Source organism: Pimephales promelas, chromosome 17 (assembly GCF_988280905.1).
Source record: "Pimephales promelas chromosome 17, fPimPro1.hap1.1, whole genome shotgun sequence".
In the NCBI taxonomy this organism is placed as follows: domain Eukaryota; kingdom Metazoa; phylum Chordata; class Actinopteri; order Cypriniformes; family Leuciscidae; genus Pimephales; species Pimephales promelas.
This window is the reverse complement of record NC_142785.1, coordinates 25,474,478-25,487,657: the sequence shown is the minus strand read 5'-3', so window position 1 is coordinate 25,487,657 and position 13,180 is coordinate 25,474,478. Positions and strand designations below refer to the sequence as shown.

Genomic DNA, 13,180 nt, shown 5'->3' with positions numbered 1-13,180 from the left:
TTTCAAAGATTTAAAGACTTCAAACGATTTTGAAGACTGCGCATGTGCGAACGTGCTCTACTATGTAAGAACGAGCCAAATATTTAGTCTGGTAATAAAGCAAAATAACTGAGAACAATTAGAAAGAGTCCTCAGATGACAAAAATCTAGCGTTAATTGGATCTCAAACAGTTTAATTAAAAGGAGTTATTACTTCACCAAATGCGAAACCAATGTGGTTCAACGATACTTTGCGACAATGTGTTTCGGGAAACAGTCGTGACTAGCTAATTGATTTCTCTAACGATGCATCGTACTATGGTAGTGAAGCAGCAAGCTACATAGTTGAATGGGAAACGCACAGTTCTGTCATCAATTTAGTTTGGGTAGGAGATCCCAAGTCACTAGAGGGTTTCCTGCTCAGCTATCCAATTAAATGAATAAAGGCAAACTTACTATTTAGTCAAAGCATCCCAGACAGCAAACTGACATTGAATCAACGTGGAAACGACGTCTCTCATGACATTGAAACATCGAATTAACATTGAACCAACGTCAGACGCGGCATTCTTCAAAGCTAAATGAAAATCGAAAATTGGTTTGCTTTCATAACGTTGAAACAACGCGTTGATTTCAAGTTGATTTTCCGTTAGTTTTGAAAGAATGACGCGTCTGACGTTGGTTCAACGTTAATTCGATGAGCAAAACAATGTCAGATCAACGTTGTTTCGATGTCATATTTCCACGTTGATTCAATATCAGTTTGCTATCTGGGATCACTTTTAGCAAATACAATGATTCTGATCTCAACTGTTTTCACTCAAAGCTGGCCAAATGTAAGCTTGAGAGATGGTGGTACAATTAACTTGGAGGGGATCACTTCAAAATAAAATAAACACAGCAATGAATAAATACAATAAACCCCGAAACAAAATACAAAGTTTTTACACGCCACGCTAAACTAACAAAACCTCTTTACACACCACACCTGTATAAATCGAGTGAACATCTTCCACTTTAGTTAATGACCTGGTTGCAGTTCACAGAATCCACCATATATAAAGTACAACTGATTAGTCATGGGCCAACCAAACAAGATAAATGAAAAACAAAAACACACACAAATCATGAAAACCAAAAACAAAGGTAAGAAAAAACTGTGGTCAGTTGCACAGGACAAATCGAATTCTACAAAAGGAAAAACAAAAACCACATTCTCATTAAAACAACTGGAATTATTACATTTAAACATAACACTGAACACTAGCACCACAGAATAACATCATTTTCAACTAGGAACCACTTGACCATATATTTATTTCAATCACCATGGTTAAAATACGCTAGCTATTCCAACATTACATCAATAGAAATAAATACCTTTTGGCTAACTTTAGAAAGCCCCAAGAAATACAGCAGCGGTTATTAATGCCCATCGCTCATCCAGCTCCACATGGCCAAACGTGAGAGCCTTTAAAGCAACTTCTCTACAAAAATCATTCACCCCAATACATACAACCCAGGGTTGCTTTGACAGTGTCAACATTAACGTGCTGTGATGATAATTCAGTATTCACCACTCATCCAGCCAAATTTTATCAGCATTAGGCGTTTAGGCCTCACTTGTCAAACAATCCAACTACATCAAGACAATGAACAGATTAAGTACAACTGGCCCATTTGCATTAACATTTTCACCAAACATCACTGGCTCGTGGCCAACACATCAAAAAGATTTGAAACATCATAAGTATAAAAACACTTCGTATCAAAATCAACCTACCAGAGCTTGTTCTTCCAGCGACCATGCCAAACAATTCAGCTACTGCAACTATTCCTCTCTTCTTCTTGTTCTATTAGAGATTTTTAGTGGTTGGCACACAATGAAATGGTGTATTACTGCCACCAACTGGTATGGAGAGTGGAACTGAATGACTAAACCAAAGATATTCATATATATTCTAGATGTCTCACAGTGGAATCTTTATTGTTGTCACAGGAAGGCTTTCTGGCGGGCTCTGTGGTATCTGATGTAAGAAATACTCTTATCTCGTTGAAATCTTGACGGATTTACAAACGGTTTGGTTTCTTACAAACATTATTAACGTGGCTATAATTCTGGATGATTACATTTATTATTCAAAAGTATGCAGTGTCATAACTACATCTCTGACGTTCATAACAAACCAAAATCGGCAGAAAATTGAGTAAGTTACACTGATTTAAAAAGCACATGCACCATTAAAACAATGTTACGAGTGATCGAGCTGCCTGTGACAAGATGGCCGCCAGGTGCTGACGTCGACCTCCATTGGCCAGCAGCGCGGATGAGATATCTAGCCTTTATATGGATATCCATGGACTAAACTATTCCTCTCACAGGAAGTGGCATATTTAAAGGGACATCCTCTATACCTACCCTCAGCAGCGCCCCCTAGTGACTTGGCTACATTATGTATGTATGCGAGAGCTAGTTAAACATCTACATGTTTCTACTTTTCCTTTCATCAGTTCTGCTGCTCTGTAGCTAATACTGCATACTTTTTAATGGAAAAGTCGTACCAATTGCTGTGTGAAAGGGATTAAAATTCGAGCGACTACCCCTGATGTTTTTCATCTCATACAGCTGTAGGTAAGCAGTAAATACCAGCTTTATCCCTGCAGAGCGGCTGAGATATTTAAGAGCACGGAGCGGACTACACTCTCACCAGCAGCCCTACTGAACCACATGTTGCAAATGTTAATGAGGATTCCCAAATGCCAGGCCACGCTGAGGAATCTGCCTTTAGCCAACCCAGCAGATTGTGGACACATGCGGCGAATGACGAAGAGGCTTCGGAAGAGGAGAAACGGGTGACATGAAACACGTAGACTTCACTGACTAGCCGATGGGATTGAAATCTTCTTCATTCCGGCAAAGCCTAAGTATTCAAATTGACCTTCCTAAAGCGAACATGAAAAGGGATTTTCTATGACGCGTCACCTCCCTCCTTCATAACCGTGGCGTCGCTGTGGCTCCGCTCAATTTTAATATTGCATTCGTTGGGTAAAAAGATTGAATATACAGCTAATCGACATCTCCATTAAGATCCCAGTGTTGTCATTCCACTGCAACATGCACCCAATTTATGTTGGACAGAGAGGATTCTGGGAAATGGAATACTAGTACGTCTGATGCAAATTGAACATGAGGGGCATTGAATATTAAAACAGGCAAAGCACCCCATTGACTGAAGTGGGGGGAGAGATGGAAATTTAAATGAAATACGACCCGTCGTAAAAGGGTGCAAATAAAGGACCAAAACAAAATCAACAACAAGTGAATAATTACCAACAACAGCTTGGTTTATTTTCAGTTTGAGTTGATTTACTAAAACATAAATATACAATAAACAGTAACAAGGGTGTAAAGCATGTTGTTAAATTTATCATTTTAAGCAAGGAGAGCGAGACGTCAGGCGGGATGAGCCTCCGATCATGAAACTCTGTTGGTTTACCATCGACGTCTTTCTTCAGAATAAGAAAACAACCTGTGCTAGCTTTATAGAGGCAGGTGAAAACCAGGTTTTATGATAATTATTCCGAAGCTGTGTGGATTTAGTGAGTTGTTAAAGTGGAAATCGAGTCATCGTTTGAGGTAGTAAGACTGTCATCCTGTTTTCATTGGAATCCCACAGTATATCATTATATTACGGAACGGCCGTAATTATAGCGCCGTTGCAAACGTTTGTTGTCTTCCTGAACATTGTGTTTGAACTTGACTTGGTGACTTTAGTGTTATTAGTGGAAAAGTGTCATTTCTAAATGTTGATGCCACCAAAAGCTCCTCATTCCAGCTGGACTGATTTTAATGAGCTGCAGGATAAAGCCCTAAACTCATCTGTATTTCTATTCAGTGTGTGAAACCCCCAAACACCAGGTCTTCTTCATTTTCAATACTCAATACCCTTTCTAAAATATGAAGGCATTCATTTTAATGTATAAAGGCATGTGGGAAAAATATTTATTTTTCTCTTTTATCTCTTTTTCTTTTTACAGTATATGAGATTTCTTACTGTTGAAAACTATGGTAGTCAATAGAATAAAAAAAGAACAAAAAAAGAGAGCAGAAAAATAGTAACAATATCAAACAAATAATGTGTTAAGATGTTTTAAATAAAAAAAAATAAAAAATATAAAACTTTTTTAAATTTATGTAATATTAACATTAATAGAAAAAAATAATTATTTTAGTAAAATTAAGATACTAATATATTTATTATTTTTCATTTTAGTAATTTTGTTGTGTTTTGTATATATACAGTGTATGTATATATATATATATATATATATATATATATATACACACACATTTTATATATATACAGTATATATATATATATATATATATATATATATATATATATACATATACACACAGTATATATGAAGAGTTCAGATGCAAAAGCCTCTAAGTGCCATTTGAAATTTTCTTCTAAAATGATAATTTTTATCAAGTTTGTATATTTAAGTTCAGTAATTTCACTTAAATGGCAATGAAGATTACCTATTAATTGTCATTTAAGTGAAATTACTGAACTTAAATATACAAGCTTGATAAAAATTGTCATTTTAGAAGAAAATTTCAAATGGCATTTAGAGGCTTTTGCATCTGAACTCTTCATATATATATATATATATATATATATATACAGACTTTTCCCCATGGTTTTAGATTTAACTAACCCTGCAACTATCTAGATGACCTAAGACAAGCCTTTTCCGTTTTAGGAAAATAAAATGTAAAAATTCATATCTTTTCAGAATCTGATGCCATCACCCCGCTGTATGATGTCCTTACGCAAACTATAATGTCATACAGTTCAGTCTGAATTGGTCCAGCATGCTAAAATTTGAGATGTTTGTGCCATCATACTGGTGTTAAATGTGCAACAAATAACTGAAACTGAAATGGCTTGGTTCATGTTTGTGTGCAATGAAGCTGAATGTTTGATGTGGTGAACTCACCAGCACAGTCTTTGCAACCTTTGTTGACCTGTCTGATTTGTACCAAGCCAAACATGGGGACCACATAATGTAAAAGGTGATGTTATGGCAGCTATTACAGCCGTTTCTATATGAGAAAGGTGTGGTGTAATCTTACAACACAATGTACTGTACATGGCACACCATTAGTACAATAGATAAAGGACGCCTGCGTGAGGGTAAATAAAAGATGAATGAAGTAAACCTAAATAAGCAAGAGGTGCCGGTCACATATTTGTGAGCTTCTGACTGGACAAATGAAAGGGAAGTTCCCGTGAGAACTGACTGAGTATGTAATTCAGCACGTAATGTGTGTATGTGTCAGATGAACGAGAAAGATGCAAGAGGCGCGCATCCATCCTCAGAGGTGAACTCGATTTCACGGGTTAGTGAGAGACGGGTGGTGTAGTCTGAGAGGTGGGTGTTCAGCTTCGGCTTTATTAAAGCGTTTCTGTTCTCAGTCTATTTAGAATCAGTGTTTGCTGTTGCAGATGACAGGCCTGAGCCCCTCTCACTCACCACAGCTGCCAGAGGGTTCGCACCTCACTATCGCCCCTTAAACATCCACTCAGACACAAAATAACACATCGTCTGCACGCTTTATGTGTGTATTTTAAGTTGGACACACAATGAAGTCGAGTGCCTTACAGGTGTGCAAAATTCAACAGTTTGCTACCAGTGCAGATGGAGCTGTGCTAAACATGATCCCCTCTCACATACACACACAGTCATATATCAGGCATGTATCACTGCTCACGTGTAGGATGACCACCCCCCAGGAGCTTTTAATATTTAATGTAAAGATTAATCAGCCCTCTCATTATTTTAATTGTTCTTCCTTTATCCAACCTGTCAGAGTTATAGATTACCCCCTGTAGACCCTAACAGCAGCTCCCTGGTCGGGGATTTATGGGTATTTTTGGATCAGTTAGCCTCTAGTCATATTTCACCATTTTCTGACGAGCCATTAAAATGTCCCAGGTAATTAAACAATGGGCATCAAGTTCAGGTCTAGCCTCTTTATCAGGCAAGAGGCACGCTGGGATAAAAACTCCCTCGCTAGTGATTAGTATAGTTTTTTTTTTTTTTAAAGTGAAGATGTATAGAATCGTTCGTGGAGTATATAGCATCTCTGAGAGGCAATACATGCTTGTTAGTGAGGTGATAGAGCATTATGGGATTTCACAGACATTCTCTTGAGGAAGAGCAGGAGAAAAATATGAATGTACAAACCCAATGAAAAATCACTCAAATCACTCAAAATGGAAATTGAGCATGAATGGAGGATGATATGTTATGATTGGTTCATGCGATAAATCCAGCCTCTTGTTTTTGTGTGCTTTCGCGAATTGACCTGAATGATGGCGTTACCAGGAATACTAATTAAAATGTAAGGTAACAACTCACACTCTTAGATATCACTCCTTTATGTCACATTAAAATTAAACTTGTAATGGCCTGAAACCAGTGAAAAACATCTTACTAACCCCAAATTTATTTGTATTTGTTTTGCACATAAAGCACTTTTTTTTTTTTTAGATAAAGCTATCTTCCCCAAAACAAGTCAAGCAAATTTTAAAAGACTTTATTGTCTTATCTGAATGAGTAGTCCGGAAGATTTTCACATAGATTTGGAGCAAATACTCTAGGCTACGTGATATCGTGAAGTCATATAACTGACGTTTTGGGACGTATTTTGACCATACGTCAATATCCGCCTTTTTAGGGCCCCCTTAAACGTCGGTAGATGGCGATCCCGGGCCGTCATACAACTGACGCTTTACCTTTAACGTCAGTTAGGTTTAGGGTTAGGTTTAGGGTTAGGTTTAGGTCTGGGGTAGAGTTAGGATCCCATAACCTCATCTACCGAAGTTTAAGGGGGCCCTAAAAAGGCGGATATTGACGTATGGTCAAAAGACGTCCCAAAACGTCAGTTATATGACGTCTTGGGATGAGACCGGGTTGACGTGATACAATGATATTGGTTTTATGACCTTATTTCAGAGTGAATTTTTTTTTTGTTTGTTTTTTCACAAACCACGCTTAAACGTCATTATCTCAAAACTACAAAATTTCACATACAGTACATGCTGCTGACATATTATTGTAGCAGAGTTTGTGCTGAATACGGTGTAATAATACTTTAGCCATGGAAATATCACAACTAACAGAAAAAAGCACAAATGTCAGAGCATGTCAGAACACCTCCAGGACCTAGAAAACACCTCAGACCCCAGAGGGTTAAAAGGCTCTGTTTATTCGAAAAATGTGAAATAGTAATGCAATTTTGAAATATTTGAAATGCAATTTATTCCTGTGGTGGCAAAGTAGAATTTTCAGCAGCCATTCCTCCAGTTTTCAGTGTCACACAATCTTTCAGAAATCATATACATGCATACACACAGGATATACTGTAACAGCGGGGCCTTGCAGATCTACGGTTTCTGCGCGCCTGACAGGGTTGCTGTAGGAGTCCGGCAGCTGCCCCGCGGTGATTGAGTGGGTACTGATGAAGAGAGTCGGAAGTGAAAAATGCCAGCCCTTCGGCCAAGAAAACACGTACACACACGGAAGGGGTCAGGCCTTTCGCGAGCTCCGCTCATTTCATCGTTCTTGCCCGGCTGAAGCTTTTTGTGGGCAAGGTGGCTGGAGCAAGTTGCCGATTACATAATCCTGTTTTACAGGGGCTCCATCCATCACCCGGCTTTCATTTTCATTGGAGCTAAATTGCACGAGTGCTGGGAGTGGAAATGAATTTCAGCAGTCCAGCATATCTGTTTAGTTTGCAGAAAGCAAAAGCACTGTGGAGAATGGAGAGTGAGAGAGATGTGTAGAGCCAGCGAAAGAGGGTGAGAGAGAGAGAGGGAGGAAGGATAAAAGACCCTTCCTGAGTTTGGTCCGGCGAGGGTCTGATGGTGATGCATGGTTATGGACCATCTGCACTCAGAGGCGATAAATTTATGATTATGGTGAGAGAGCTAAAAGGCTGTCCATTACTGTAACATAGTGGCCTCAGTAGAGAGTCTCTCATCAGGCCCAGCTGAGAATCAGCAGTAAAACCGGACAAGGCATCTAATATTAAACAAATTTACATGCCAACAGCAGGTGTCCGTCAATAGCCTGCGGACAGTTGTTCAGCTACTCAAGCTGCAGCACCCGCTCACTCTTTTACCTGAGGATCCAAACGCGCCAGCAAAAGAGTGGCGGTAGGACGGAGAGCATGTCATGGCTGCAAGATGATTGGTGTGCATGAAAAGGCTCATTTCGCTGACATCGGCGGAAAGACAATGGACAGAAAATGCATTCACATTTCGGATCACTGTCGCGCTATTGATTCTTAAATAGCAGCGCCGTCCAAATGGCTCATGAGCCTTTTGTGCTCTGACATCTCTGCGGTGCGCCGTTCAATTAGTTTTAGTGTCACGGTCCAGCTGCCGACCACCGCTCAAAACACGTCCGGCAAAACACAATCGCCTCCATGATGCCGAGGAGCGAAAATGCTGTGCGCACATGCAACTGACGCAAACGTTCAACCCAAGGTCGACTGGGTGACCAAGTGACTTGGCATTTGAGAGTTTAAACTTACAGCAGAGTTTTTTATCGGAGGTCTTTGTTGATCTGCTCGATGGGGTGATAATTAGGACACCGGCTTCTTAGGAACCGAGATTTGGTGGGAGAAGTACTCAGATGAACTTGAAAAAGACATTCTATCACTAACGCTACAGATCTGCTTCTGAAAGAGTCTGCGATTAAACCAACACAAGCAAAACAAGTCAAACAAGTCATCGGTTTCCCTTGAGATGGAAACATCCGGTGTCGAATGAGCAAAAACAGTGTTTCCGTGATCGCTCGCTGCTGAATTTTCTCAAAAGCATCAAACGAAACATTTCAGTTCAGTTCTGTACCAAACAGATTCAACCTTGTCTTAAAGGGGTTTGTATAATGGAAGCTTTTGTTGAATTTGAAGCTCTAACTTCCTGTCATTTGAAAATGTTGTTGGCACGCTTACAATATTTTAGGGGTAATTTGTTTACAGAACTGAATGTGTGGTTTAAGCTAAATAATTAATGATTCTTTTCCTCTAGTAATTGGTTTTGCTCAACCGCCAAATAACAATCTAATGTGAGCTGCCTCTCAAAGCACAAGTCTAATTTCAGGCATTTGGTGCAAATCTGTCACAGTTATAAGCTTAACACATGCATTACAAACTCACTCGGGGACCGGCTACAATGCAGAGTAATTAATTTCACAATTAAAACAACACTGAAAAATCTATACATTTCCACAATAGTCAAAATTTGAATCCATACACGTTTGACCCATTAAAAAACCTTGATTGTTTCCTCACTTTGGTGGGTGACGCTTGCTTACTTTTTAAATGCTTTGCTAAGGGAAATCTAAGCTCTTTGAGATGCATTCTTCATTTGATGCCAGAGCTTATTCTACCAAGCAAACACAGGAATAGCTTGCAGTGTGTGGAAGCTTGGAAACTGTATCTTGACAAGTGACTCACACATTTGAACAACACACACACACACACATATATATATATATATATATATATATATATATATATATATGTGTGTGTGTGTGTGTTGTTGATATGTTTATTGATGAATTATATGGTGATTAAGAACATCTTGTACATTCTGTTCATCCCAGCCAATCCATCAACATCTGTCCATTGGCATTGTGTGAATCAGTTCCATGTGAATCAATGAACTTCATGTCATGTGAATTACCCAACACTTAATCATCCTGAATTTAAAATAAAAGAGAGCAAAGGACTGGTATTTTTTCCATGTGTTTTCATCAGTTTCACATTTCTGAAACTCCAACGAACTTTGGGTATATTCAACAGTCTTCTATCAATGAATCTTTCTTTTTTATCTGTTCATTTACAAGAACCATCCTAATGAACCGGTTCATTAGCATGCCCAAAAGAGATACATTTGCTCTAGTCAAAGACAGATTAACAGAACATTTTCTATAAAAAAATGCCTGAAATAACATGTCAGTGATTCATTTTTAATCTGTTCATTTGCAAGAACCATCCGAATGAACTGATTTGCTAGGTTCAAATCCAATGCAGCGTATGAGATATAGGATTAAACGATTCACTAGAAAAGTTTCGAAAGCAATTGAGCTACTGTAATACTATTGAAAAATACAGGCAAAGGGACTGATCAACCAAAAAACACAATTCACTAATCATTCATTTCTTTCCAAACCTTTAGGATATGTCCATCCATGAAACACACGCTATTTTCAAGAAAAGACTCATTTGACTTTCATTGTATTAAAAAAAAAAAATCTTCTTTTGTTCCACAGAAGATACAGGTTAAGAACCTCATGACGGTAAGTGATTCTGAATTCTCAGTTTTGTGTGACCAGAACAGTGAAAGATATTAAATAAATAAAACAAATGTGGAAAATCAATGAATAGTGATGTTCTTTATGGAGGAGTTAAAGCACAGAAATATACAAAATATCAATAACCTGCCCTAGTTAAGATTCCAGGATGGATTTTTAAAATTTGAGTCCCTGGGAAAACATCAGACTAGCACCCTGTCTAGCCTTTTTGAAATCATTTAGAGAGCCAACCCTAGACGGAATGAACTCAAAGCGGTCGGAAGGAGGCGCCGTTTGGGTCGGTTTCATGAGATGTTAACTCTTTTCTCTTTGGTCTAAACGGCAGGAAGTGCTGAAGTCAGCAGAGGTCTTCTTGTTTGAGTGAGCCTTTCAGATAAATCAATAAAGCCGCTTTCATCCTCTTTCTGATCCATTTGTCCCCTCCGTTCTCCACGCTCTGTTGATATGGAGCTATAAGAGAGGGAGACAGAGAGACGTTTTTGCTAAGCTGAAAGGCAAAGGGTGGCCTGATAGCTGCAGTGCAGGATAACCAGTGTCCAATCGGCTCTCCGCAGGTGACAGCGTCCATCATGGCTGCAGGCATGAGCGGCCATGGTATTGATGCGGGACAGGTGAGGTACGCGCCGGTGATTTGAAAAGCGGGTGGGTTCGCTGGCAATGGCAAGCGTGCTAAATGAAATACATCACATCAGTGCCTGTGCCTTAATTACACCTGCCAATCAAAAGAGCTCCAGCTTATCTGGAAACCGTCTCCTCATACCCAAAAATAGTCCGTCTAGCTCGAAGGAGACAAGTCCGGTCCCAGCTCGCCTTTCATCCCCCTCGTCAGATTAATATGTGGCTGGTGATGGTCACCTTATGAGACCTCAAACATCCCAGGTGTCGAAACAGATCGGCCGATGCTACATTATTCAAAAGGTAATTGTCTTTTTATTTGGCTTCAATTTTGAGGGGAGCTTCATTTCAGATTCGATCACACTAAAAATATTTCAGGTGACTAATGAAATATGCATCCAAAAATCAGCTATAGTAAGTCGCTGCTTTTATTTTATGTTGGTCCCGGAGGTAAAATGCAATCATTTTAATATAATAAAATACACAGTAACAAAAAACAGTAATTTCCACAAATGCACACCTTAAAACTGTTAACAGAACCATCTGGTAATCTTTCAACTAAGCACAATGCAATTCATTTTCTTTCAGTTTTAATTTAATTCATGCAAATTATATTACACCTTAATTTAGTTTAAATGTGCATACTTTAATCTGATTTAGACAATGAGAGCAATTAAGGAGTCATTTTATATCCAGCTTATTTAAAAAAATGCAAAAATATCAATATAACACACGGATCCATTAAAATTTAGTTTTAAAAAAATGATGTGCCAAATATCTCAACGAATCTCTTTCGGGTTAACCACTAGCTTGCAATAATTTATTTTATTTTTTTTTTATTTTTATTTTTTTTTATCTAATGTAACGGACAGACAAAAGGCAAGTAAAATACCCACTCTTGACCACACTTTTAACCTCCAAAACTCAAAACCTTAGAAACTTAGAAGAAATACCAATTATATATAGCACAATATAATAATTAATTTCAGCGTTTAGTTCCATGCAAAAGCATGTTGGGAAATCCACCAACCAGTTAATCAGCCCATTCTCACACCCAAGGCGTCACTTAACTGACGCCTTGGGAAGCATTTGGACATGCTTCAATATCTGATGCTTTAGGCGCCCTTTAGCGTCAGTTAGATGACGCCCTAGGATCGCGTGTACCCTACCCCCACCCCACACCTAAACCTAACCGCGTCCTCTAACTGACGCTTTCCTTTAGCGTCAGTTAGATGATGCCGTAGGATCGCGTCATGCAAGTGACGCTAAAGGGCGCCTAAAACGTCAAATATTGAAGCATGGTCAAAGGTGACGCCTTGGGGTGAGAATGCGTTGAGTTAATGCAACAATACTGATTAATGTAGTTAATGCAACAAAACTGATTATAATGTAGTTATAATTTGTTAATTTGTTGTTCATAGGGTGTTGGGGAGTAGATTTAGAGCTACCCTGGGGTATACATCACCCGTAGGTATACTTCCCTGTCTAGAAACAGAGCGAGACCTGGGTGGACTACCAGCTGTAAGTGTGCCAGATAGGGGTTTTATTCATTTTATTTGGGGGTTAGTAGGCTTGCCGCGATAGACGGTGTTGACGGTGTTACCTGTTTTAAGCCCCATCACCGGTGACATCACTTTCCCACCGTGACACCGCGATGTCTTGACTTTTTTTTTTAAAGTATTCCTTTTTGCTAAAATATTTATTTGAATTAATTAAAAATAATAATTTTCAATTATTTAGTTCTGAAGAGAGCATTATAATTAAAAATGAACTGCGCAACGCGTGCCGTCACGTCACAGATCAGCAAGCATCAGGATTCCATTTAGCATGTGTGGAGACGAGAACGAGTCAAATTACAGAAAAGCAAGATAATGGCGGAAGATTTGGTGTCAAAACGCAATGCAAAAGCGCCTGTTTGGCAATATTTTGGCCAATATATATTAATGTTAATAAATGCCAATTTATAGTGTTTTACTTTTTTTTAGAGTGCTGTCATTTATGTAGGCTAAGGTCCTTTTTAAAGTTTTTATTTTATATTCGTCTCTTTTTATTTGGTTTTATCTTATTTAAACTGTTTAATTTATTTAGGCCTATTTTGTTTTCTTATTCGTTAATAAACGTTTTATTTTTTTTTTGGGCCCACAGTTTGCCGATTTTCACTTTTTTCAGCCTATGCATGGGGTTATTT

General features: G+C 38.6%; 1 protein-coding gene across 21 annotated transcripts in view; it reads right to left on the bottom strand.

Annotated features, from left to right (window-relative positions):
* rbfox3a (RNA binding fox-1 homolog 3a) overlaps nucleotides 1-13,180 on the bottom strand; it is a 494,366-nt gene that overhangs the window by 236,955 nt on the left and 244,231 nt on the right. For 6 of the 21 annotated variants that reach the window (XM_089122261.1, XM_089122263.1, XM_089122274.1 and 3 more), the window contains exon 1: nucleotides 1,763-1,826. The exons of 12 other annotated variants lie outside the window; for them this stretch is intronic. In XM_089122261.1, coding sequence (XP_088978387.1) covers nucleotides 1,763-1,787 — 25 coding nt within the window. In that variant the 5' untranslated portion in view covers nucleotides 1,788-1,826. Of the gene's footprint in view, nucleotides 1-1,762; nucleotides 1,827-13,180 lie in introns of those variants that run through there. 3 more of the 21 variants (XM_089122262.1, XM_089122279.1, XM_089122260.1) reach the window with 2 other exon arrangements.